The sequence below is a fragment of the Callithrix jacchus genome, chromosome 7 (genome assembly GCF_049354715.1).
Source record: "Callithrix jacchus isolate 240 chromosome 7, calJac240_pri, whole genome shotgun sequence".
In the NCBI taxonomy this organism is placed as follows: Eukaryota; Metazoa; Chordata; class Mammalia; order Primates; family Cebidae; genus Callithrix; species Callithrix jacchus.
This window is the reverse complement of record NC_133508.1, coordinates 65,479,726-65,505,725: the sequence shown is the minus strand read 5'-3', so window position 1 is coordinate 65,505,725 and position 26,000 is coordinate 65,479,726. Positions and strand designations below refer to the sequence as shown.

At 50.6% G+C, this 26,000-nt stretch overlaps 1 protein-coding gene and 1 pseudogene across 1 annotated transcript in view; one reads left to right on the top strand and one right to left on the bottom strand.

Annotated features, from left to right (window-relative positions):
• Positions 1-25,656, bottom strand: part of OPRD1 (opioid receptor delta 1) — a 56,148-nt gene extending 30,492 nt beyond the window's left edge. The window contains exon 1 of the mRNA XM_002750522.7: positions 25,216-25,656. Within this exon, the coding sequence (XP_002750568.3) occupies positions 25,216-25,442 (227 nt within the window). The 5' untranslated portion in view covers positions 25,443-25,656. The remainder of the gene's footprint in view (positions 1-25,215) is intronic.
• Positions 8,990-10,304, top strand: LOC128932611 (heterogeneous nuclear ribonucleoprotein A1 pseudogene; annotated as a pseudogene).
• Positions 25,657-26,000: the final 344 nt, after the last annotated feature.

The window sequence follows — 26,000 nt, the reverse complement described above, 5'->3', positions numbered from 1 at the left end:
CATTGCACTTCAGCCTGGGCAACAGCTTTAGGTCCCATCTCTTACAACAACCAAAAAAAGGGCAGCCCAAGGAGAAGCATGGACTTTGACACTGGACACACCGATTGAAGCCCCAGCTCTGTCCCTAATTGCATTGATCTTGGGTGAGCTCTAACTTCTCTGAGCCTCAGTTTACTCCTCCGTGAACTGGTTACAATGGTCTTTCCTGCCTCGTGAGGGTGTGGGGAATACCAAGGTAATTCCTGCCACGTTCCTAGCCTCTGCCTGACCCACCCATAACATAGTGGCTTTTCTTGCTCAAGTGAACAAGATGGATCCAAAATGCATTTTTGAGGTGTCCCTGGAGTCCCAGGCCCCCTAACTTCTCTGCTGGCTCTTGGTAACCTGCCACCACTGGGGTGGGACACAGAGCCCTGTGTTGGAACTTCAGCACTGGAAGAGGCTCCAATCTGTAACAATGAGTTCAAACCTCCCCTCCCACTTTACAGATGGGGAAACTGAGGCCTGGAGAGGGGAAAACAGTTGTGCAAGGTCACACAGAAAATCAGTTCTCCTGACTTCTGGGAAACCAAGTTCCTTCTGCTTCTCCAAGCTGACCTCCTAGGAACTAAGTCTCTGATGAGGTTCAAGGTGGCTGAGGCCAAAGGGAAGGAGGATCCTGTCCAAGACTTCAGAATTTCTGACAAGGCCCTGTCCCTTGGCAGATGTCTACTCTAGGTCCCTGTGTTCAGTGAGTAACCAGTGTAGGTAGGTCCATGAATGGAACCATCTCAATCGCCATCAGCATGTCACCACCACCTTCATCCCAGCAGCCATGCGGACTCAGTGCTTACACAACTGACACATTCTATTGAATGTTACTATGACATTTACAGAGATCATCTCATTTAATCCCTCCAAAAACCCTACAAAATTGCTGCTCTCGTCTCTGTACAGAGGGGGAAAGTAAGCCTTGGGAGGGTAGACTGAAGTCAATAGTGTGCCCCAAAACCCATGTCTACCCAGGACCTCAGAATGTGACACTATTTGGAAATAGGGACTTTGTAAATGTAATTAGTGAAGATGAGGCCATACTAGATTAGGGTGGGTCCTTATATGACTGGTGTCCTTACAAGAGAGGGTCGGGTATGATGGCTCATGCCTGTAATCCCAACACTTTGGAAGGCTGAGGCAGGAAGATCATTTGAGTCCAGGAGTTCAAGACTAGCCTGGGCAATATAGTGAGATGCTCCATAAAACAGGGGTGTCCAACCAGTTTTATAGGAACTGGCCCACACAACAGGAGGTGAGCAGTGGGCAAGCGAAGCTTCATCTGTATTTGTAGCCGCTCCCCACTGCTGGCATTACCACCTGAGCTCCGCCCATGTCAGATCAGCTGTGCCATTGATTCTCACAGGAGCATGAACCCTATTGTGATCTAGGTATGCAAGGGACCTAGATTGCAAGCTCCTTATGAGAATCTAACGCCTGATGACCTGTCATTGCCTCTCATCATTCCTAGATGGGACCATCTAGTTGCAGGAAAACAAGCTCAGGAGTCCCACTGATTCTACCTTATGGTGAGTTGTAAAATTATTTCATTATAGGTAATAATAATAGAAATAAAGTGCACCTTATGGTGAGTTGTATAATTATTTCATTATATGTAATAATAATAGAAATAAAGGGCACAATAAATTTAATGTGCTTGAATCATTCCAAAACGATCCCCATCCCCCACTCCCACCCCACCCCTGTCCATGAAAAACTTGTCTTCCATGAAACTGGTCCCTGATACCAAAAAGGTTGGGGACCGCTGCTATAAAAAAAATAGCCGGGGTTGAGTAGGGTGGTTCACAGCTGCGATCCCAGCACTTTGGGAGGTGGAGGTGGACAGATCACAAGGTCAGGAGTTCAAGACAAGCCTGGTCAATATGGTGAAAGCCTATCTCTACTACAAATGAAAAAATTAGCTGGCATTATGGCACACGCCTGTAGTCCCAGCTACTCGGGAGGCTAAGGCAGAAGAATCGCTTCAACCCAGGAGGCGGAGTTCGCAGTGAGTGGAGATTGTGCCACTGTGCTCCAGCCTGGGAAGCCGAGCAAGACTCTGTCCCCTACAAAAAAAAAAAATAGCCAGGTATGGTGGCGCACCCCTGTGGTCCCAGCTACTTGGGATTGCTTGAGCCCAGGAAGTCATGAGCCATGTTCATGCCACTGCACTACAGCCTGGGCAAGAGAGAGAATCTCTGTTTCAAAAAAAGGACCCAAGACACAGAGACACACAAGGCCATGTGAAAACAGGAAAAAATTACAGTGAGGTAGCTGGAATGCCAAGGATTGCAAGCAACTACAGAAGCTGGGACAGCAAGGTTCTCCCCTGGCGCCTTCAGAGGGAGCAGAGCCCGGCCATCACCTTGACTGCAGACTTCTAGCCCCCTGAGCTGTGAAATGTCTGCTGTTTTAAGTCTCCCAGTTTACGGCAGTTTGCTACAGCAGCCCTAGGGAACTAACACAAAGGGGTTAGCCATCTCAGCAGCCATGCCCTAAAACACAGAAGCAATGTCTGTTAAAATTCCTCCACATCCCAGCTCTCACAACAGAAGGTCTTTTTCCATCAGGAATATAGAACGTTAGCCTAGAATGAACGTGGGCCGGGGAGAGTGTTTACGAGCACTTACATGCGCCAGTCTCTCTCCTAAGTGGCAGCCATGTGAGCATAAGCCCACTGAATCCACACAACCGACACAGGAAGGGAGCACTGTTCTCCCCATCTTATGGGGGGGAGTGTTGAGGCTCAGAGGGGTGAAGTAACTCACCCCGAGGCCCACAGCTGGGGGTAGCAGGGCCTAGGTTAGGTCTCTGGTTCCTTGGACTCCAGATCCACACTCCTAACCACCCCCCAATCTTCTCCCTGCAGGTCAAGTTCATTCCCTTTATTTTACAAATGAGGAAACCAAGGCATATCTACAGTAGTGATCACAAAGGCTCTTCAATGGAGCAGCTTCAATGAAGCAACTGCCAGTCAGCCAGGGTCCAGCTGGGGCTCCCTCTATTTGCAGACAAAGGGTGGTTGCCCTCCACGACTGGCAAAACAAGCCCAGCTGGACAGCAAGAGCTGCAGGCTGCATCCCTGCCCACCACTTAACGAGAGTGGCAAGTGGCCAGAAATTAATTAGCTGTCTCAGTTTTGGCAGAGCCTGAGGAAGGAAAGTGGTTAATTATAATGAAGCCCAGAGAGCATGTCATAGGAGAAGATTAAAGGCTGGAACAGAGAAATCCAGGCCCCAGAGTTGAACGTGAGTGGGGAGGCCGGCCAGGTCACACTCAGCGAGAAACAGGACATATGCCTCATTCAGCTCAGTTCGAGAGCAACACTCACGGCAGCCAGGGAAGAGCAGCTCCTCCCCACCACCCTGGCTCTGATCTGGCTTAGGGATGGCTGGACCAGGGATGGGGCAGCAGGCACGACGAGTGCCCAAGAAAGCAGAGTCCCGCAAGGATGTGGCATACCAGCCCATGGGCCTCTGGAAATAGGACATGCGCCTTGTACACACACCTAGTGACACGCTGTCTGAGTGTTAGACCCTCTGCTGGGGCGCCAGCTATGAACAAAGGATATACTCCTTCCACCCCACACCCGCTCATGGTGGGGAGAACAGAGCGGGGGAGCAATCAGGTGTCTGAAATAGTGCATAGTCCCTGCTCCAATGGCGGGGGACACACAGGACTCGGTGGGAACACAGAGGAGGGTTACCTGTTGGCTGGAGGGGCAGTGAGGAGCCATCAGAGAAGGCTCCCTAGAGGAAAGATTTTTCTAAGCTGAAAAGTAAGGGTTTCTCTGAAGGAGACAGCGGCCCAGGGTTCCTGCACACTGTACTGCCCTCTTGTCTCATAGTTGGGGGATTTTTATTATAGATCCCAACAACTCCACAGAGCAAATCACATTAACAAAGTGTCATCTGGATATTTAAGAAGTACTTGGATGGGCACAGGGGCTCACATCTATAATCCCAGCACCTTGGGAGGCCGAGTGGGGAGGATCACCTGAGCTGAGGAGTTCGAGACCAGCCTGTGCAACATAGGGAGAGCTTGTCTTTGTTAAAAATTTTAAAATTAGCTGGCATGGTAGCACACGCCTGCAGTCTCAGCTACTCAGGAGGCTCAGGTGGGAGGATCATTTGAGCCCGGAAGATGGAGGTTGCAGTGAGCTGAGATAGAGCTACTACACTCCAGCCTGGATGACAGAGTAAGATCCTGTCTCAAAAAAACAAAGAAAGAAAAAGACAGATGAGGGATGGGAGGGAGGGAGGGAGGGAGGGAGGGAGGGAGGGAGGGAGGGAGGAAGAAATCCTGTCAAGAAAGAAAGAAGAGAGAAAGAGAGAAATAGAGAGAGAAAGAAGACTAAGCTAGAAAACAGGATTGAGGATGAATACCACACCGTTCCTGTCCTCCAGGAGCAACTGGTAAAAGGGAATGCAGGCACAGAAACAAGCAGCAGCACTGTCACGATGACACACTGGTTCAAGGCCGGGCACGGTGGCTCACACCTGTAATCCCAGCACTTTGGCAGGCCAAGGTGGGAGGATCATCTGAGATCAGGAGTTTGATACCAGCCTGGCCAACATGGTGAAACCCTGTATCTACTAAAAGTACAAAAATTAGCCAGGTGCTGTGTGCCTATAATCTCAGCTACTCTGGAGGCTGATGCAGGAGAATCCCTTGAACCGGGAAACCAGAGGATTGCGCCACTGAACTTCAGCCTGGGTGACAGTCTGAGACTCTGTCTCAAAACAAACAACAACAACAAAAAAAAAAAAAAACACTGGTTTGTGACCACCTACTTTTGTACATGTCTTCCCTCTCTCTAGGTGACAGGTGCTGGGTGAAGATACTGTGATTTATATCATTGCATTTAATCCTGCTAACCAACTGCAGTAAGCACTGCCACGGCATTTGGTAGATGAGGGGACTGAGGATCAGAGAGGCAGAGAAACTTGCCCAGCGGAACACAGCTGACTGGTTGTAGCACCAGGACTGAAGCCCAGGCAGGTCTCTCTGGCCCCAGGATGGTTAGTCTGATGTGTCAACTTGGCTAGACTATAGTACCCGGCTATTTTATCAGACACTAATCGAGGTGTTGCTGAGAAAGGATTTTGCAACTGTGGTTAGCATCAGCAGTCAGCTGACTTTAAGGAGATTATCCTTGATCATCCGGGTTGGCCTTTTCCAATCAGTTCAGAGATCTTCGAACAAAACAGATTTCCCAGAAGAAACTCCACCTGCAGCATCAGCTCCTGCCTGAGTTTTCCGCCTACCAGTTTCAGACTTGTCCAGTCACACCCCACAGCTATAGAAGCCAACTCCTGGAAATATATCCTACTGGTGCTTTGTCTCTGAAAGGATCATGCCTGATATCCACCCAAAGCCCACGCACTAGGCAGAGGCTGGTGCCAGGGAACCACACAGTCTCCTGGGCTGGAAAAGGGCAGTGACACCCACCACCACCTGGGGGGCTTTGCTGTCAGATGCTTACTAACCAGGTGCGCTTGGGAAAAGCCTTTCATCTTGAGCCTCAGCTTCTTTACCTGTAAAATGGGCACATTACATTGTTCCTACCTCATGCAAGTGTTGTGAAAACCCAGTGAGATTTCCCACATAAGGTCTGTAGAGAGCCTTTAATCTTGTCAAACACTGGCTCATTTTGCCACAGCTGTAATTTCTCCGTTCTTAATGATTTTGAGTCCATACCATCTGCCAAGTTAATATTTCAGTCCCACAAGTCCATGTAAATAACATCCACAAGTTTATTACTCTTCATGACTGTGGTGTGGATGTTAGTTTCCCTAACCTGTCCCAGCCCAGCTCCCCAACAAAGAGATACCCTTTGAGGACAAGGGGCTAGGGAGCCCCCGTGCACAGCATTATACATGTTCTCTCATTTGAATCACACCCATCCCAGGAAGTGGGTCTCAGTATATTCCCATTTTGTTTACAGAAGAAACTGTGACCCAAAAGATGAGCGATGCCCATCCAGGAGTGTAGATTAAACAGAACTGAGATCCAAAGCCAGGTGTTCCAAAAAGCCCAGACAGATGCTAAGCTTTTGGCCCTGCTGTATGCTACTTTTTTTTTTTTTTGAGACAGAGTCTCACTCTGCCACGCAGCCTAGAGTGCAGTGGCACAATCACAGCTCACTGCAGCCTCCACCCCCCGGGCTCAAACAATCCTTCCACCTCAGCCTCCCAAGTAGTTGGGACTACAGGTGTGTGGCACCATTCGTGGCTAATTTTGTATTTCTTATAGAGATGGGGTCTCCCTATGCTGTCCAGGCTGGTCTTGAACTCTTGGGCTCAAGCGATCCTCCCATCTTGGCCTCCCAAAGTGTTTGATTACAGGAGGAGCCACTGCGCCTGGCCTGTTACTTCTTACGCCATCTCTGCCTGGGACCCAAAAGAGCTTCACTTTTCTTTTGTTTATTAACAATGGATTATTTTAAAAATTATTTTAATGACATTATAAATAAGTGTGTTCTGCTTCACTGCCTCTCCCAATCCCTGGCTATATGAAAAAGTCATTTTCCACAGTGGGAATCAGAGGGTATCATAGGTTCAACCTTTTGCATGGACATTGCTTCATGGACATTTTGTACACCTGAGCTCTGAGAGTCAAGGGGGCCTCAGTTCAAAGGCTGGCTCTGCCACTTCCTAACTGCGGCCCTGGGCAAGTAATTATCCCTGAGCCTACAGTTTTCTCTTCTGTCAAATGGAGAGAAACATGGTACCAGTTTCATAGAGTTGGCTGAATTAAATGAGATAAGCTATGTGCGATGCTTCACACAGAGCTTGGCACAAAGCTGGCCATGCTGTCAGCATCCAAGAAAGCTCAGCCAGGCACGGTGGCTCATGCCTGTAATCCCAGCACTTTGGGAGGCCAAGGCAGGAGGATCGCTTGAGTCCAGGAGTTCAAGACCAGCCTAGGCAACACAGTGAGACCCCATCTCTACAAATAATAAAAGAATTAGCCACGCATGGTGGTGCCTGTGGTCCCAGCTACTCAGGAGGCCGAGGCGGGAGGATCACTTGAGCCCAGGCAGTTGAGGTTGCAGTGAGCCATAATCACATCACTGCACTCCAGCTTGGGGAACAGCACCAGACCCTGTCTTAAAATAAAAGAAGAAAAAAGAGAAAAAGGTCAGCAGTTCTATTTTTGGTGTTAACTCAGGCCGAGTCAGTATGCTATGCTTTGCTGTTGAGCCCTCTCTTACGTGGGATGACAAGGCCTAGGCAGGTGGAAGGAGTGTCTTGTGGCTAATCTGCCCCTCCCAGCAGGACAGCGCCATTCCCTCCCCTCATGGAGGAATGGAAAATCACTAGATGTGGGGTATTTCCCAGCACTGTGGGAGGATGAGTTTTTTGTAACCAAGGGAAACAGATGATCTCCATCTGTCCTGCAGGGGCATCTGGCGGGGCTAGGAAAAGCCTCGTTTCCGCCCTGGCTTAACTCCTGCCCCTGGTTCCCAAGTGCTGGGCAATGATCCAAAAGGCATCATTGTCACCGGCGGCTTCCAGCTGTGGGTCAGGCCCTGCGCTAAGTCTACAGAGCATCATCTCCCTGAACCTTTGCCTTCACTGTTCCCTCCGCCTGAAACACTCTTCCTCCGAGCAACAGTCTTCTGCTCATTTGTCTCCTCTTCTCTGACCTCTCCACATACAGGTAGGTCCTGTTTAAGGCACTTTGTAGATACTGTGGTTTTTACAAACTGAAGGCTTGCGGTAATCCTGCTATGAGCAAGTCTATTGCACCATTTTTCCAACAGCAAGTGCTCACTGTGTGTCTGTGTCATATTTTGCTAATTCTTTCAATATTTTGAACTTTTCATAATTATTTTATCTCTTATGGTTATCTGTGATCAGCGGTATTTTTTTTGAGACCGGGTCCTCACTCCGTTGCCCAGGCTGGAGTTCAGTGGCATCATCATAGTTCACTGCAGCCTCGACCTCCCAGGCTCAAGCAATCCTTCCACCTCCGCCTCCCAAGTAGCTAGGATTACAGGCATGTCCCACCACACCTGGCTATTTGTTTTTCATGTTATAGAAATGGAGTCTCATTATGTTGCCAGGGCTGGTCTCGAACTCTTGGGCTCAAGTGATTCTCCCGCCTCAGCCTCCCAAAGTGCTGGGATTACAGGTGTGACCATCATGACCAGCCATCAGTGACCTTGGATGCTACCATTGTAATTTTTGGGGTGCCACAAACCACACCCCTGTAAGATGAACTTAATAGATAAATGTGTACATCTGACCGCTCCACTGACCAGCTGTTACTTCATCTCCCTCCCTCTCCTCAGGCCTCTCTATTCCCTGAGACACAATGATATTGAAATTAGGTCAATTAATAACTCTACAATGGCCTCTAAGTGTTCAAGTGAAGGAAAGGGCCAGGTGCAGTGGCTCACAGCTATAGTCACAGCACTTTGGGAGGCTGAGGTGGAAGGATTGCTTGAGCTCAGGAGTTCAAGACTAGCCTGGACAACAAAGTGAGGCCCCATCTCTACAAAAAAATTTAAAAATTAGCTGAGTATGGTGGCACACACTTGTGGTCCCAGCTACTTGGGAGGCTGAGGAAACAGGACCCCTTAGACCCAGCAGTCGAGGCTGCAGGGAGCCGCTGCACTCCGGCCTGGGTGACAGAGCAAGACCCTGTCTCAAAAAAGAAAAAGAAAGGGTCACATGTCTTGCACTTTAGATCAAAATCTAGAAGTAAGCTTAGTGAGGAAGACATGTTGAAAGCCAAAATAGGCTGCAAGCTAGGAGGCCTCTTGACGCCAAACAGTTGTGAATATAAAAGCAAAGTTATTGAAGAAAATTAGAAGTGTTACTCCAGTGAACGCACAAATGATAAGAAAACGAAATTGGCCAGGAGCATTGGCTCACGCCTGTGATCGGAGGCCAAGGTGGGCAGACCTGCCTTGGCAATGAGACTTCATCTCTACAAAAATACAAAAAACGCTTTCTGCCCGTGGACGCCGCCGAAGCAGCATCGTCAAAGTCTCTCTTCTCCCCGCGATCATGTCTAAGTCCGAGTCTCCTAAAGAGCCGGAACAGCTGAGGAAGCTCTTCATTGGAGGGTTGAGCTTTGAAACCACCGATGAGAGCCTGGGGAGTCATTGTGAGCAATGGGGAACGCTCACGGACTGTGTGGTCATGAGAGATCCAAACACCAAGCGCTCCAGGGGCTTTGGGTTCGTCATGTGGAGGAGGTGGATGCAGCCACGAATGCAAGGCCACACAAAATGGATGGAAGAGTTGTGGAACCAAAGAGAGCTGCCTCAAGAGAAGATTCTCGAAGACCAGGTGCCCACTTAACTGTGAAAAAAATATTTGCTGGTGACATTAAAGAAGACACTGAAGAACATTACCTAAGAGATTATTTTGAACAGCATGGAAAAATTGAAGTGATTGAAAGCGTGACCGACTGAGGCAGTGGCAGGAAAAGCGGCTTTGCCTTTGTAACCTTTGAGGACCATGACTCCATGGATAAGATTGTCATTTGGAAATATCATACTGTGAATGGCCACGGCTGTGAAGTTAGGAAACCCTGTCAGAGCAAGAGATGGCGAGTGCTTCATCCAGCCAGAGGTCGAAGTGGTTCTGGAAACTTTGGTGGTGGTCGTGGAGGAAACTTCAGTGGTCGTGGTGGCTTTGGTGGCAGCTGTGGTGGTGGTGGATATGGTGGCAGTGGGGATGGCTATAATAGATTTGGTAATGATGGAGGCAATTTTGGAGGTGGTGGAAGCTACAACGATTTTGGCAGTTACAACAATCAGTCTTCAAATTTTGGACCCATGAAGGGAGGAAACTTTGGAGGCAGAAGCTCTGGCCCCTATGGTGGTGGCGGCCAATACTTTGCCAAACCACGAAACCAAGGTGGCTGTGGCGGTTCCAGTGGCAGCAGTAGCTATGGCAGCGGCAGAAGATTTTAATTAGGAAACAAGGCTTAGCAGGAGAGGAGAGCCAGAGAAGTGACAGGGAAGCTACAGGTTACAACAGATTTGTGAACTCAGCCAAGCACAGTGGTGGCAGGGCCTAGCTGCTACAAAGAAGACATGATTTAGACAAATACTCATGTGTATGGACAAAAAACTCGAGGACTGTATTTGTGACTAATTATATAACAGGTTATTTTAATTTCTGTTCTGTGGAAAGTGTAAAGCATTCCAGCAAAGGGTTTTAATGTAGATTTTTTCTTTTTCTTTTTTTTTTTTTGCACCCATGCTGTTGATTGCTAAATGTAATAGTCTGATCGTGACTCTGAATAAATGTCTTTTTAAAAAAATACAAAAAATACAGGCATGGTGGTGTATGCCTGTAGTCCCAGCTACTCAGGAGGTTGAGATGGGAAAATCACCTGAGCCTGGGAGGTCGAGGCTGCAGTGAGCTGAAATTGCACCACTGCACTCTAGCTTGGGTGACAGGGCAAGATCCTGTTGCAAAAAAAAGAAAGAAAGAAAGAAAACAAAATACACTTACTGCTGATATGGTGTAAATAGAAGATCAAGCCGACCATAACATTCCTTTAAACCAAAGCCTAATCCAGAGTAAGGCCCTAATTCTCTAATTCTAAGAAGGCTGAGAAAGGTGAGGAAACCGTAGAAGAAAAGCCTGACGCTCTGAAGCTGGCTGAGGCTGGTTCATGAGGCTTCACGATCACTGATGCAAGTGGCTACGCTACACAACAGAGCCTCAATGGAGACAAAACAGCCTTCTACTGGAATAAGATGCCATCTAGGACACTCATTCCTAGAGAGAAGTCAGTGCCTGCTTCAAGGACAGATTGATGCTCTTCTCTCTCTCTCCCTTTTTTTTTTTTTGAGAGAGTCTCACTCTGTCACCCAGGCTGGAGTACAGTGGCATGATCTCAGTTCACTGCAACCTCCACCTCCTGGGTTCAAACGATTCTCCTGCCTCAGCCTCACAAGGAGCTGGGATTACAGGTAATCCCAGCACCATCGCACCCAGCTAATTTTTGTATTTTTAGTAGAGATGGGGTTTCACCATGGTGGTCAGGCTGGTTCTCAAACTCCTGACCTCAGGTGATCCACCTGCCTCTGTCTCCCAAAGTGCTGGGATTACAGGATTGAGCCACCACATCAGTTTTTTTGTTTGTTTGGTTTGTTTTTGTTTAAAGACAGGGTCTCACTCTGTCACTCAGGCTGGAGTGTGGTGGCACAATCATAGCTCAATGTGGCCTCGAACTCCTGAGCTCAAGCAACCCTCCCTCTTCAGTTTCAGGTATGAGCCAGTGCACCCAGCCAAGCTGATTCATTAGGGGCTAACTCACCTAGTGACTTTGCTCATTAACCATTCCCAAAACCCTAGGGCCCTTAAGAATTATGCTAAATCTACTCTGCCTGTGCTCTCTAAATGGTACAACAAAGCCTGGATGACAGCACATCTGTTTACAGAGTGGTTGATGGAGTATTTTAAGCCCACTGTTGAGACAAACTGCTCAGAAAAAAAGATTCCTTTCAAAATATTGCTGCTCATTAATAATGCACCTAGTCACCCAAGAGCTCTGATGGAGACGTACCAGGAGATGAAGTTGTTTTCATGCCTGCTAACACAACATCCAATCTACAGCCCATGGATCAAGCAATCAAGTATTTTTTAAGTCTTATTACTTAAGAAATACATTTTGTAAGGTTAGAGGTCTCATAGATAGTGATTCCTCTCATGGATGTGGATAACGTAAATTGAAAGCTGGAAAGAATTCACCGTTCTAACTGCCATTAAGAACATTTGTGGCCAGGCGTGGTGGCTCACACCTGTAATCCAGGACTTTGGGAGGCTGAGGTGGGAGGATCCTGTCAGGCCAGGAGCTCCAGACCAGCCTGGGCAACACAGAAACTTCAGCTCTACAAAAATTAAAGATAAAAAGTAAATAAATTAGCCAGACATGGTGGCACAGACCTGCAGTCCCTGTTACTTGGGAAACTGAGGCAAGAGGATCATTGGAGCCCAGGAGTTTGAGGCTGAAGTGAGCTATGATCACCACACTCAGTCTGGGCAGCAAAGTAGGACTGTGTCTCTCAGGGGAAAAAAACAATATTAACAGGAGTTTGAAAGAAGTTGATTCCAGCCCTCATGGGTGACTTTGAGGGGTTCAAGGCTTCAGTGGAGGAAGTAACTGCAGATGTAGTAGAAATAGCAAGAGAACTAGAATTAGAAGTGGAGCCTGAAGAGGTGACTGAATCGATGCTGCTGCAATCTCATGAAAAAAGTTTAATGGATGAGAAGTTGCTTCTTATAGATGAGCAAGAAAATGGTTTCTCTTATTTATTTTTTCTCAAAATGGAGTCTTGCTCTGTCACCCAGGCAGGAGTGCAGTGGTGCGATCTCAGCTTACTGCAGCCTCTGCCTCCTGGGTTCAAGCAATTCTCTCCCCTCAGCCTCCCTAGTAACTGGGATCACAGGTGCGCACCACCACACCCGGATAATATTTTGTATTTTTAGTAGAGACAGGGTTTCATCATGTTGGCCAGGCTAGTCTCGTACTCCTGACGTCATGATCCTCCTGCCTCAGTCTCCCAAAGTGCTGGGATTACAGGCATGAGCCACTGTGCTCAGCTGAGAAGTTACTACTTATAAATGAGCAAGAAAGTGGTTTCTTGAAGCCAGACACGATGGCATGTGCCTGTACTCCCAGCTATTCAGGAGGCTGAGGCAAGAGGATCACTTGGGCCCAGGAGTTTGGGGCTGTAGTGAGTTATGGTCTTGCCTGTGAACAGCCACTGCACTCCAGCCTGGGCAACACAGTGAGACAAAAATCAAAAAGAAAGAAAGTGTTTTTTTTGGTTTTGTTTTGTTTTCGAGACAGGGTCTTGCTCTGTCACCCAGGCTGGAGTGCAGTGGTACAATCTCAGCTCACTGCAACCTCTGCCTCCCCAACTTCCGTAGTCCTCCCACCTCGGCCTCCCTAGTGCTGGGACTACAGGTGCACACCACCACACCCAGCTAATTTTTGTATTTTTTTTTTTTTTTGTAGATACAAGGTTTGGCCATGTTGCCCAGGCTGGTCTCAAACTCCTGTCCTCAAGGGATCCACCCATCTCAGCCTCCCAAAGTGCTGGGATTATAGGCATGAGCCACCCTGTCTAGCCGAAAGTGGTTTCTTGAGATGGAATTTACTCCTTGTGAAGAAGATGCTGTGAACTTTGTTGAAATGACAACAAAGGATTTAGAATGTAACATGAATGTAGTTGATAAAGCAGCAACAGGATTTGAGAGGACTGACTCCAATTTTGAAAGAAATTCTATTGTTGGTGAGATGCTATCAACAGCAGTGCATGCCACAGAGAATTCTTTCATGAAGGAAAGACTCAGCTGATGCAGCAAACTTCACTGTTGCCTTGTTTTAAGAAATTGCCACAGCCACCCCAGCCATCAGCAGCCACCACCCCGACCAGCAGCCATCAATATTGAAGTAGGACCTTTCACCAGCCAAAAGATTATGATTTGCTGAAGGCTCAGATGATCATTAGCATCTTGTTAGCAATAAAAGTATTTTAAAATTGAAGTATGTATATTGTTATTTAGACATAATGCTTTGACACACTTAATAGACTACAGTATAGAACTAGAATTAGAAGGTGATTAGAACTAGAATTACAGGCTCACATGGAGATGTGCACCTGTAACCCCAGCTACTCAGGAGGCTGAGGCAGGAGAATTGCTTGAACCCAGGAGGTGAAGGTTGCAGTGAGCTGAGATCGCAGTGCACCACTGCACTCCAGCCTTGGCGACAGAGCAAGACTCTGTCTCAAAAAGCAAACAACATTTTTTTTTTTCTGAGACGGAGTCTTGCTCTGTTGCCAGGCTGGAGTGCAGTGGCGCATTCTCGGCTCACTGCAACCTCCGCCTACTGGGTTCAAGTGATTCCCCTGCCTCAGTCTCCCAAGTAGCTGGGATTACAGGAACGTGCCACTATGCCTGGTTAGTTTTTTGTATTTTTTAGTAGAGACAGGGTTTCACCACGTTGGCCAGGATGGTCTCAATCTCCTGACCTTGTGGTTCACCCGCCTCAGCCTCCCAAAGTGCTGGGATTACAGGTGTGAGCCACCTCGCCTGGCCTTTTCTTTCTTTCTTTTCTTTTTTTTTTTTTTTTTTGGTGACAGGGTCTGACTCTCTCAGCCAGGCTGCACTGCAGTGGCACAATCTCGGTTCACTACAGCCTCGACCTCCCAGGCCCAAGTGATCCTCCCCTCCCATCTCAACCTCCCGAAGTAGCTGGGACTACAGGTGCATGTCACCACACCTGGCTAATTTTTTTATTTTTTTGTAGAGGTTTTGCCATGTTGCCCAGGCTGATCTCAAACTCCTGGGCTCAAGCAGTCTGCCCATCTTGGCCTCCCCAAGTGCTGGGATTACAGGCATGAGCCAGCAGACCTAGCGGTAAACAACTTTTATATGCACTGGAAAACCAAAACTGTATTTGACTTGCTTTGAGATCCTCACTTTATTGCAGTGGTCTGGAACCCAACCCCCGGTATCTCTGAGGTGTGCCTGTACAACTGCAGCCCCGCCGCCCTCTCACCCAATGCCCGTTTCAGTTTACTTCGCTGCTTATAGCCTTGGCCTTATATCTATTTGTTTATTGTCCATCTTTTCCACACTAGACTGTCAGCTCCATGAGGGCAAGGACTGTGTCTTTATCACTGTTGGATCCCAAGTACCTAGAACTGTGCCTGGTACTTCGAGGGGTACAACTGACAATATAGAAGTTTCTCTCATTCCCATTTCACACACAAGAAAACAGACAGCATGCTGAGCCCAACACTAGACAGCCAGCAAGAAGCACACCGGGATTTGAACCCTAGTCCATCTGTGGCTGAAGGACAGGGCTGCCTCCCCTGCTGTTGGCCTTGCCGCAGTGAACCTGGAGTTCTTTAGGCCTGGCATGTGTTGTCAGTGGCCCCTAGGCCAGACTGTCCTGTGTAAGAACTCACTTCTTGGGTCAGGTGTGGTGGCTCATGCCTGTAAATCCAGCACTTTGGGAGGCCAAGGCAGGTGGATCATGAGGTCAGAAGTTCAAAACCAGCCTGATCAACATGGTGAAACCCCGTCTCTACTAAAAATACAAAAATTAGCTGGGCATGGTGGTGCGAGCCTGTAATCCCAGCTACTCAGGAGGCTGAGGCAGGAGAATTGCTTGAACCCAGGAAGCAAAGGTTGCAGTGAGCCGAGATTGTGCCACTGCATTCCAATCTTGGCGACAGAGCAAGACTCTGTCTCAAAAAAAAAACAACAACAAAAAACAGCTGGCGTGGTGGCTCATGCCTGTAATCCCAGCACTTTGGGAGGCCGAGATGGGCAGATCACAAGGTCAGGAGATCAAGACCAACTTGATCAACATAGTGAAAACCTTTCTCTACTAAAAATACAAAAATTAGCCAGGCATGGTGGCATGTGCCTGTAATTCCAGCTACTCAGCAGGCTGAGGCAGGAGAATCGCTTGAACCCAGGAGGTGGAAGTTGCAATGAGCCAAGATCACATCACTGCACTCCAGCCTGGGCAATAAAGTGAGGCTCTGTCTCAAAAAAGAAAAAGAAAAAAAAGACAGACTAGGAAATCTACAGAAGACAAGCTTCTTTCTGCACACACCCTTCCTGGCCAGAGACAAAGCTGCTGATTTCTGCAGCTGCACTGGGAACTATAAATCAGTAGAACACGGCCCAGACACCCCCCATTCCACCCCACACCCCCCAGCCGGTAATGGGGCTGCTATAGCCTGCAGAGAATGGTAAATTGCTAATTTAAGCCAGGCTTTCTGCTCTACCCTACGATTATCCCTCTTCCTGTGCATGTTATGACGTTCCATGTGGTCAATTTGATTTTGAGGTCCCAGGACTCTGAGGTTAATGAAATCATGGCTTGCCCTTGCACAGCCCCTGCCTCTCAAAGTCCAGACATCTGCCAAGGAAGGGGAAAGAGAAGCTGGGATCACAGAATCTAAAAATCATTATTTTTAAAATCTCAGGGTCAGGCGTGGTGGCTCTCACCTGTAATCCCAGCACTTTTGGAGGCTGAGGCAGGTGAATCACTTGAGGTCAAGGATTCGGGACCAACCTGGCCAACATGGTGAAACGCTGTCTCTACTAAAAATACCAAAAAAATTAGCCAGGCGGGGTGGCACACCCCTGTAATCCCAGCTACTCGGGAGGCTGAGGCAGGAGAAGTACTTGAACCAGGGCAATGGGGCATACGGAGTTTGCAGTGGGCCGAGATGGCGCCACTGCACTCCAGCCTGAGCAACAGAATGAGACTCCATCTTAAATAAATAAATAAATAAAATCTCACCCATAGTGAGAGTGGCCTGAAATTCTGCTTGTCTTTTCCCCAATCTCAGGGCCAAACCTCCGCCCAGTGATTTCCTAGTGTCTACTTGCACACTTAAGTGACAGGAAGCTCCCTACATTACACAGCATCCCATACTTTCTTGGAGAGCTTCGACGGTGGGCAAATTCCCTATAGAAATAATGAGATGTGTGCAAAGAATGTTCACAGCATCATGTATTATTACTATTTTTTTCTTTTTTTTAGAGACAGGGACTTGCTACATTGCCCAGGCTGATCTTGAATTCCCTGGGCTCAAGTGATCCTCCCACTGTGGCCTCCCAAAGTGCTGGAATTATGAGAGTGAGTCCCCATGCCCAGTCAGCAGCCTGGGTGACAGGACAAGACTCATTATTTAGATTGGCATAATATTGGAAATAATGAAAGTTGCTGGAAAAAGAACACATTCATACAATGTAGCCATCAAAAATCATGTTTTCAAAATAGAGGAGCACATGCTTACACTATCGTGTTCAGTGAACAGGCATCTCACCAAATACTACATGTAATGTGATCATGACTTCAACTTGTGATACTGATTCCACCAAAATGTAAAAACACAGCTGGGTGTGTTGGCTCATGACTGTAATTAATCCCAGGACTTCAGGAGGCCAAGGTGGGAGGACCACTTGAGTCCAGGAGTTCAAGACCAGCCTGGGCAACATAAAGAGATCCCCATCTCAAACATAAAAATAAGCCGGGCATGGTGGCTCACATCTGTAATCGCAGCACTTTGGGAGGCCGAGGAGGGCCACCATGCTCAGCTAACTTTTTAATTTTTTTTTGTAGAGATGGGTCTTACCATATTGTTTGGGCTTGTCTTGAATTCCTGGACTCCAGTGATCCTCCTGCTCTGTGTTAGGATTACAGGCATGAGTCACTGCACCCAGCTGAGAATTATTTTTTTCTTTTTGAGACAGAGTCTTGCCCTGTCGCCCAGGCTGGAGTGCAATGGCATGATCTTGGCTTACTGCAGCCTCCACCTCTGGGGTTCAAGCAATTCTCCTGCCTCAGCCTCCCAAGTAGCTGAGATTACAGGCACCTGCCATCACGCTCGGCTAATTTTTTGTACCCTTAGTAAAGACAGGGTTTCACCATGTTTGCCAAACTAGTCTCAAACTCCTGACCTCGTGATCTGCCTGCCTCAGCCTCCCAAAGTGCTGGGATTACAGGCATGAGGAGAATTTCTAATATTGAGTTGATAAAGTTTCCCTATAACACCCACTCAATAATTCTAGTTCTGGCTCACACCTGTAACCCCAGCACTTTGGGAGGCTGAGGCAGGCAGATCACTTGAAGCCAGGAGTTCGAGAACAGCCTGGCCAACATGGTAAAACTCCATCTCTACTAAAAATACAAAATTAGCCAAGTCTCTTGGCACACACCTGTAATCCCAGCGACTCAGAAGGCTGAGGTAGGAGAATCGCTTGAACCCAAGAGGCAGAGGTTGCAGTGAGCCAAGATCACGTCACTGCACTCCAGCCTGGGCAACACAACAAGACTCTGTCTCAAAAAAAAAATTCTAGTTCCTCTGAGGCTCGAAAAGTGTCAATCAAATGAATGCAAAGCAAGTCTTACTCCTCTTCTAAATAGTCATAATTATAGAAAATGTTTATGGCCCACATACCAAATGCCTAGCTCTCTGCTGAAGTCCCTCACAGCAGGCCTCATGAACTTCTCATGAGCACTCTATGAGGGTCTGTCACTACTCCCATTTCACAGATGAGAAAGCTGAGGCTCAGAGAGGTTGTGTATGTATTGCTCAAACTCACAGTCTTAGTAAATGGTACAGCTGGGATGTAATTCAAGGTCAGTCTGGCTCTGATACCAGGCTCTCAATCGCTGTCACCCCATGCAGAGGCCTTAGAGATTTGCAGACAGCAATCTACCCTCTTCCCCGTCCCCGTTCCTTGCTTCTGTATCTAGACGTCCCCAGCGCTTGCCTCCATTCCACCATGTCACGAATAGCAGCAGCAGATGGACATGGAGTGGTTCTGGAGTCAGATAGGCCAGGGTTTGAATCTCGATTCCACCCTCACTTGCTGTGAGAGGCGCTAGCTCCCTCTGAGCCTCTTGTCCTCATTTGTAAATGAGAACAGAAAGGCCCCATTGCAGGGCTGGAGTCCACGTTGCATGCTTAAACCTCAATGTGGCCTCTGGCTCCAGAAGCCTCCGGCATGTGGCAGAAGCTCAGGAAGAGGCTCCTCAGTGTCCTCAGTGACTCCTATGGACCCACCCCAGAGCATCTATAAGTCTCACACACACTCACCAGGGAATAAACCCAAAACCCCAGAAGGAGCAGGCTCCGGGCAAGACCAGGAGATGCAGCAGGAACAGCAGCCAGGGCTGCTGCCTGTTCTCTCTGTTCAGCCTCATCAGAAGTCATCTGGCCCAGTCTCCTCCTGCTGTCATTGTCTCCGTCTCCGTCTCCATCTCCTCCTCCTCCTCCTCCTCTTCCTCCTCCTTCTCCTCCTTCTTTTTGAAATGGGGTCTTGCTATGTTGTCCAGTCTGGTCAACACCTTAGCCTCTTGAGTAGCTGAGATTGCAGGCATGGACCACCATGCACAGCTTCCTGCCTTCTTGTTAGGTCCAACAGCACTCCATTTCAGAAAGGGGACAGCTGAGGGCAGGGTTTTAATGGCCCCGTCAAGGTCACATGGCTCTCTTTTCATTGCCCTGAGCCACCCTCTCTAGTCTCCCCACATTGAGCCCCTCCCCATCCAATCCACCCCTCACCCCCCACCAAATTCTTTCTCTTGAACACCATTCTGCATAGATTGCTCCAAAATCCCCCTCCCCATGGCCTGTGACCCGAAGCTCCCTCATTTCCCTGCAAGCCCACCTTACCATGGGACACCTGAGGACCTGTCCAGCCTCAGCTCCCACATCCAGACTGGAACCTCAGCACGGCCTCTGGCTGCTCCCACAGTCAGGCCTGGCCTGCCTCCCTCTCCTCAGTCCTCCCTCTCCCCAGCCCCATGAGAACAACCGCCTCTAGTTACCTGGGGCTGCTCTAACAGGGGCTCTCCTCAGGAATTGCCGGTGGCTCCTGAGCCCAGCCAAGCTCAGCACCCAGCAGGAGCTTTTGACACCATGATGAGGAGGAGAACACCTACTTGCTACACCTTTCCTGCCTTTGTCCCTGCAGCCCCTTCATCCTCACAGCTACCCTGGTCCCCAGCACTCTCAGCTCGGCCTCAGTGAACTGGTCAATCATTGCTCCTGTGGCTCCATCTGTCTGGAATGCTCCACCTGCACCTCTCCGGGAGCCAACTGCTGCTCCCGCTCCACCACGCACAGGCATCCCCTCCTCCGGCTGGGTCTGGGCCTCCTTGGACTCCCATAGTTCCAGGAAGCTGCACTTGTCCATGGAGTTGCAACTAACCAAGGGGCACAGGCTTGGCTGTGTTAGGAGACAGAAGCCACACAGAGGTTTAAGCTCTGGGTCTGGGCAGTGGAGCCGAGGCTGCATAGACCAGGCATGGGTCAGCATCAGCAAATGCTTTGCTGACTGAGTACATGTGCAGGCAATCCAGGACATGAGAAAGGGCCCATGGTGGAAAACATAGATGACCAGGCCTCAACAGCCCACCTACACTCTGGCCACCTGCAGCCGCTGCAAGAGTGCCAGGTAACCACAGCACAGGGCACGCCAGGTGCTAAGCTATGGCCTTTCCATGTTCCATCTCCTTTAGTCCTCCCAATAACCTGTCATATCACCCCAATTTTTTAAATGAAAAAATGAGCTAGGCACGGCAGCTCATGCCTGTAATCCCAGCACTTTGGGATGCCAAGGCGGTGGATCACTTGAGATCAGGAGTTCGAGACCAGCCTGGCCAACATGGCGAAACCCTGTCTCTACTAAAAACACAAAAACTAGCTGGGCGTGGTGGCGTGCACCTGTAATCTTAGCTACTGGGGAGGCTGAGGCATGAGAATCACTTGAACCCAGAAGGCAGAGGTTGCAGTAAGCTGAGATGGCACCACTGTATTCCAGCCTGGGCTCCATATCAAAAAAAAAAGAGGCTCAGGGAAGTTAAGCTGCTTTTACCCAAAGTCACACCTCTGGGACATGAATAGAGACCAGGCACTCCCTGACCTCTAGCCACAGCCTTTACCACTGCACTGTGCCATCTCACTGGAATCACTCCTGGCCCCGGGGCCCTGGGTCCTGACCCCAAGAGAGGGGAGGGAGACAAGAAGCGAAAGGGCTTCCAAAAACAGGACAGGGATTCAGTGCTACAAATTCTGCTAAGAAGACACTTCAGCATTTTCCCCAGCAGCCTCTGGAACCTCTAAGGGAGACAGAAGAGACAATCAGCACCCTTCATTCACCCGTCCCGACCCTGCCTGCCCGGCCCAACTCCCCTCCCTGCGGGTGCTGCAGTCACCTCGGATAGGAGGGAAAACGAGGTGCTTTGCCAACATCATCTCATCCAATCCGGAGGACAGTGCTATTACCCACATCTTCCCGATGAAGACAGACAAGCAGAGGCGATCCTGCTTGCTAAAGCTCTTAGGAGGTGGCAGAGCCAGCATTTGATACAAGGAGAAAAATCAGAAGAGACATGGGCTGAGGTGAGATCACAGGGCAGAGAAGCACACAGGCTGAAGTCGTCTCTTGGAGGCTGGCCGGGCTGACAGGAAGCAGGGGGGTGCAGCAAGGGTACAAACCTGCTGAAACCAGGCTCAGGGCACAGAGGAGGCAGGGAGGCAGGGAAGGCTGTGGAACAGACAGGAGGCCAGGTAGAAAAGCACTGACTGCTCTTGCTCAGGTTCTGGGTTGGGCCACCAAGGAAGCTCTGGGCCAGACAGGAGGAGGAATGGGTCCCCTGCCACAGGTGAGGGGCCTGCTAAGCCCATCACACCTCACCTACCCAGTGGGATGCCTGTGGGAAGTCTCCAAGATGGCAGCCCAGCAGCCCAGAAAGAGGAGTTGTCCGGCATCTGCTCTGAGGACCGGGGCATCCCCATGGACAGCCCGAGGCAACATGCTGACCAATCCCACACGCAGGAGGAGGCAGTGGGACCACCTGTCCACAGAAATCCCACTCCCACTTCATAAAAGCCTCATTCCCCGGAGCCACAGGCTGTTTGCTAAAAGCGCAATTCCCAGAGGCCCCTCTCACACCTCAGGCGGCTCCTTGGAAGGGAGAGAGGCCAGAGTTTGGAGCCTGCGGGACAAAGGGTGCTTCTGTCCTGGAATTCTGAGGTTCCTGGTTCTTCCGTTCAGGCCCTCACCAGCGGCCTGCTTCCTGGCCACAGCTCCTCCGGAGCACAGTGCACTGTTTTCTCGGCATTTAGCACACAGTGTGTAGAATGTTGTAGAATGAGTTAATTATTTTCAGTTCTTCACAGAGCCCCTCCTTGTTCTCAAAGGGCTTAGGGTCTAAAAGGCTCATATATCACACATTATACCACTTAATCCTCACCCCCACCCTGGAGGCGCCGTCGGTGTTCCCACTTCAATGAGAAGAGCTTCAGACAGCTCGTCACTAGCCCGAGTACACAGCAAGTAAGTGGCTTTGAACTCAGATATGTCTGGCTCCAGAGCCACAGCTCTGCCCACTCTACCACCCTGCTTCCTTCCCCAAGGGTCTCTGAATCTTCCCTTGCACACCGTCCCTTGTCCCCATCCCCCACCCCACAACAAGCTGCCTAAGCTCAGGACTGGCTGGCAGAATTCACTCATTCAATCACTCATTCACTCAACCCAGCAACCAACTCATGTGCTGGTTGTGGCAGGCCCTGCTTGGCTCCCAGGAAACCGCAGATGGAGGGCAGCTCGGGGAGCCCTTCAGGGGAGCAGGGATTTTTCTCCAGCCCGGGCTGCCCTCTCCCCACTGCCCTTGGGACTCTTCCAGCAGAAGCCAAGACCCAGGCAGCTGCCCTGACCTCAGCCTCTCGTTCACTGTTCACTGGGGAAGGTCTAAACGCCAGCCCTCATCATTCCCCCTCCCCAAAGGATAGCAGCTTAAAATGCCCAGGCTGAGTAATGCGGAGGAGCACAGTCCCCAGGTCTCTGTTCTCTGAGGATTCTAGGACCAGAGGAGGGACAGAGCCAGGCACGATGGCTCTGCCTGTAATCCTAGCACTTTGAGAGGCTGAGGCGGGTGGATCACTTGAGCTCAGAAGTTTGACACCAGCCTAGGCAACATGGCAAAACCCCGTCTCTACGAAAAATACAAAAGTTAGCATGGCATGTGCCCGTAGTCACAGCTACCCAGGAACCTGCGGTGGGAGAACCACATTAAGCCCAGGAGGTTGAGGCTACAGTGAGCTGTGATCATGACGCTCCAGCCTAGGCAACAGAGAGAGCCTGTCTCAAAAGAGGAGGGACAGGATTCTGCCACCCTCCTTCCAGACAATGCTTTGACTGTCCTCTACCCCAGGCAACTCTGGTGAAAAGTTCTAGAGTTAAGTCACAGACTGGGGTTCTAGCTCTGGGCCTGCTCCCAGCTGGGGTACCCTCCGAGAGCAACTCACCTTGCCTCTCTCTGAGCCACAGATCCCTCATTTTATCTGCAGGTGCTGGTGATGATTCTAATGTTTGCCCCACAGGACTGAAGGTGAGGATTCAATCATTCAGACCCTGAGATACAGTTTTCACATAAATGGTTGACCAGCGCAATGTCTTAGCAACGTGGGGACCCCAAGGGGCCTGCTAAGCTGTTTGCATACACTGGGCAATGCGATTCCTGGAAGGCTGTGTGGGAATGCCCCTAGCAGGCTGAGCCCAGAGCCCCCCACAGTGGACTCTCAGCAGTGGGAGTCCCTCCCCTTGCTCAGTGGTAGTGGGGAAGCTGTGCTGAGTCAGCCCACCAGCCAGAGGCCCTGGGGAAATGGTTGGAAATGAGACTGAACACACTGCTGCTCGGCTTTTCCCAGACTTGGGTACCTGGAGCTCCCCTAGACAGGGCGGGTGCCAGGAACCCGGAGATCTCAGAATCACAGCTCCTCTCAGGCCCACCTTAGGACAAACGCCTCCTTCAAGCTCCCCTCTTCAGTCAGATTCCACAGGATGTAGAAATCCCTCCTCCTCACTATATAGACAGCGTCCATTCACTGGGTGCAGGCGCCAGGCTAGCTGCGGTATGTGCTCTCACTGACACCTCACAGCAACCCTGTGGGAGAAGATTTCCCCTTATTTCATTCTACAGATGAAGAAACTGAGGCTCAGAGATGCTAAATGATTCATGCAAGTCACACAGCCAGTTCCTGGCAGAGCAGGGATTAATGCTAGGACTGGCCTGCCTCTAAGCTTGCGAAGTGGGGAGAATCACTGACAAAGACACAAAGCCAAGATCAGTCCTGCATATGCTGGGGGGAAGGCTCCCACTGTTGCTGGTGATGAGTCATGGAAAGCACAGGAAATTCCTGTACCCGACATTCTTTCTGGAGGAGCAAAGATCCCCCAGAGATCATCAATGCCGAAGCCCACTGACACCCACACACCTCATCCCATGCTCCAACACACCACGTTCTGCCCCACAGACACCCCATACCCTGGAATTCATATTTTCCAATTGAGGAGACTGGGTCTCTATTCTTCGGACAGGGAAACTGAGGCGGATGGGAGGAGGGACAGGAAGAATACTGCCTGGGCAGCCATGATTGGGCTGAGACTATAGTTCATCTCTCCAGCCTCTGAGTCCACGGCCTGAGCTACACCCTGCATGGTGGCACCAAAGCCCAGAAAGGTTTAGGGCCATGTCCTCGGTGCAGGAGCATGCAGGACCCATTTTCAACTAAGAGTAAATACGAGGGCATCTGTGTTGTTTTAAGGATGAAAGTTTTCCTCTCAACCCTTATTGGCCATGTCTGGGCTTGTGGGGCTGTATCAGAGGGGCTACTTCTGGGGCAAGCTGATGTCTTAGACTCTTTGAGAAGGTCCCGGCTCTCTCCATAAACTCCAAGAAAAGCACCTCACTTCCTGGGGTGAAAGCTCAAAATCCACTCCAGCCCAGACCAACCACTGCCGCCTTTGGCAGAAGACTGCTAAGGAGGCAACAAGAAAATGGGAGAGGGCGTTTGTGAGGAGGGCGCGAGGCTTCTCTGAACCCTCTTCAGAGCTCCTGACCAGGTGGCCACTGGGGAAGGGAACAGAGAAGTGGTGGCGGCCCACAGCCGCCGCCCATAGTATCCAGGACGCACTGGCAAAGGCACACACAGCTGCACAAACACAGGTACCACGGCCACTCTGGAAGCTCTGCTGCCCTCGGGGTTTCAGGGTTTGACAAGAAATAACAGTGGCACTGTTGCATTCAGATAGAATCACAAACTGACAGGGACGAGCACACACCAACCCAGGGACCCTAACAGATGATCACCAAAAATGACTTGGTAAGGGCCCCACGGCGAGGTGCCAACACCCAGCACCCTCCTGTGTGCCCTGCCTGCACGGCGCCCCCACACCCATCTCCCCAAAAGTCCGAGGCACCTCAGAGCAGCTCTGCCCACCCCATGGACATGTTTCCGACGTCCAAACATACAGCTGTCCTGTCACAACCACCCAGTCACAAACTGTGACAGACACATAAACGGACGCCAAACTGTCCCACAAACAAGCAAGGGGATGCCAACAGATGATCAAATGTAATTTAGTCAAGCTGGGTGCACCCCTCCACCACACACACACACACACACACACACAACACTATGATACACATTCCTGTATCCCCCTCGGTGTAAGTGGCCTCGCCTCTTGCTGGGCCCCAGGTGCTCCTCCAGGAAGTGCGGAGGCGCGGGGAATCTGGGGTCCGTGCTTGGGGTCCCAAGTCCGTGATCCCCACCCTCACCCCGGGCCCCAGCGCTGCGGCGCCGGCCCGCAGCGGACTCACCGGACGATGCCAAACATGACGAGCAAGTTGCCCAGCAGCCCCACGGCGCACACAGCCGAGTAGAGCGCGGTGATGGCGATTGCCAGGGCGAGGGACGAGGCACTCCGCTCGCCCGGTGGCCCCGACGCATTGGCGCCAGCGCTGGGGAAAGCGCTGGGGTAGGTGTCCGAGGCGTTGGCGAGGAGCGTGGGCTGCAGCTCCGCGCCTGCAGATGGGGCTGGTTCCATGGCTGCCGGCCGGCCACGCCGCGTCCCTCTCTACTGTGCGCCCTGGGCGCGGGGACCCGGCGCGAGGGGCGCGCGAAGGCAGAGGCCGCAGCCCCGACGCCGCCAGCTGCCGCGCCCGGGTCGCCCCGCTGTCTCTGCGCCTCCTCCGCCTGCCTCACCGCCCACACCAGCCCAGCCTCCGGCGTCCGCCCGCTCTCCTCGCCCGGAGCTCTATGAGCCCGGAGCAGCCGCAGGCTCCTCGGACGCGCCCGCCGCGCGCACCACGTGGCCCGGAGGCGGCCGCCAGTCTGCGCCCGCGACCGGGGGCGGGCGCTGCACCACCGGCTCAGAGCTGGGCAGGGGAGGCCTCCCGCCCCCTCCTAGGGATGCTTCGCCCGCTCCAGTGCGCCCAGTCCCAGCCTGGACTCTCCTCCCCACCCCCTTGCCACTTTGGTGTCAGAGGGACCTAGGTGTGGGTCCCTACTCCCGCCCCTGCACTAACCGGCGAGTGACCTTGTGTAAGTTACTTAACCTCCCACACCTTCACTCTCGTTGTCTGTGACAGGAGGAAAATCGTTC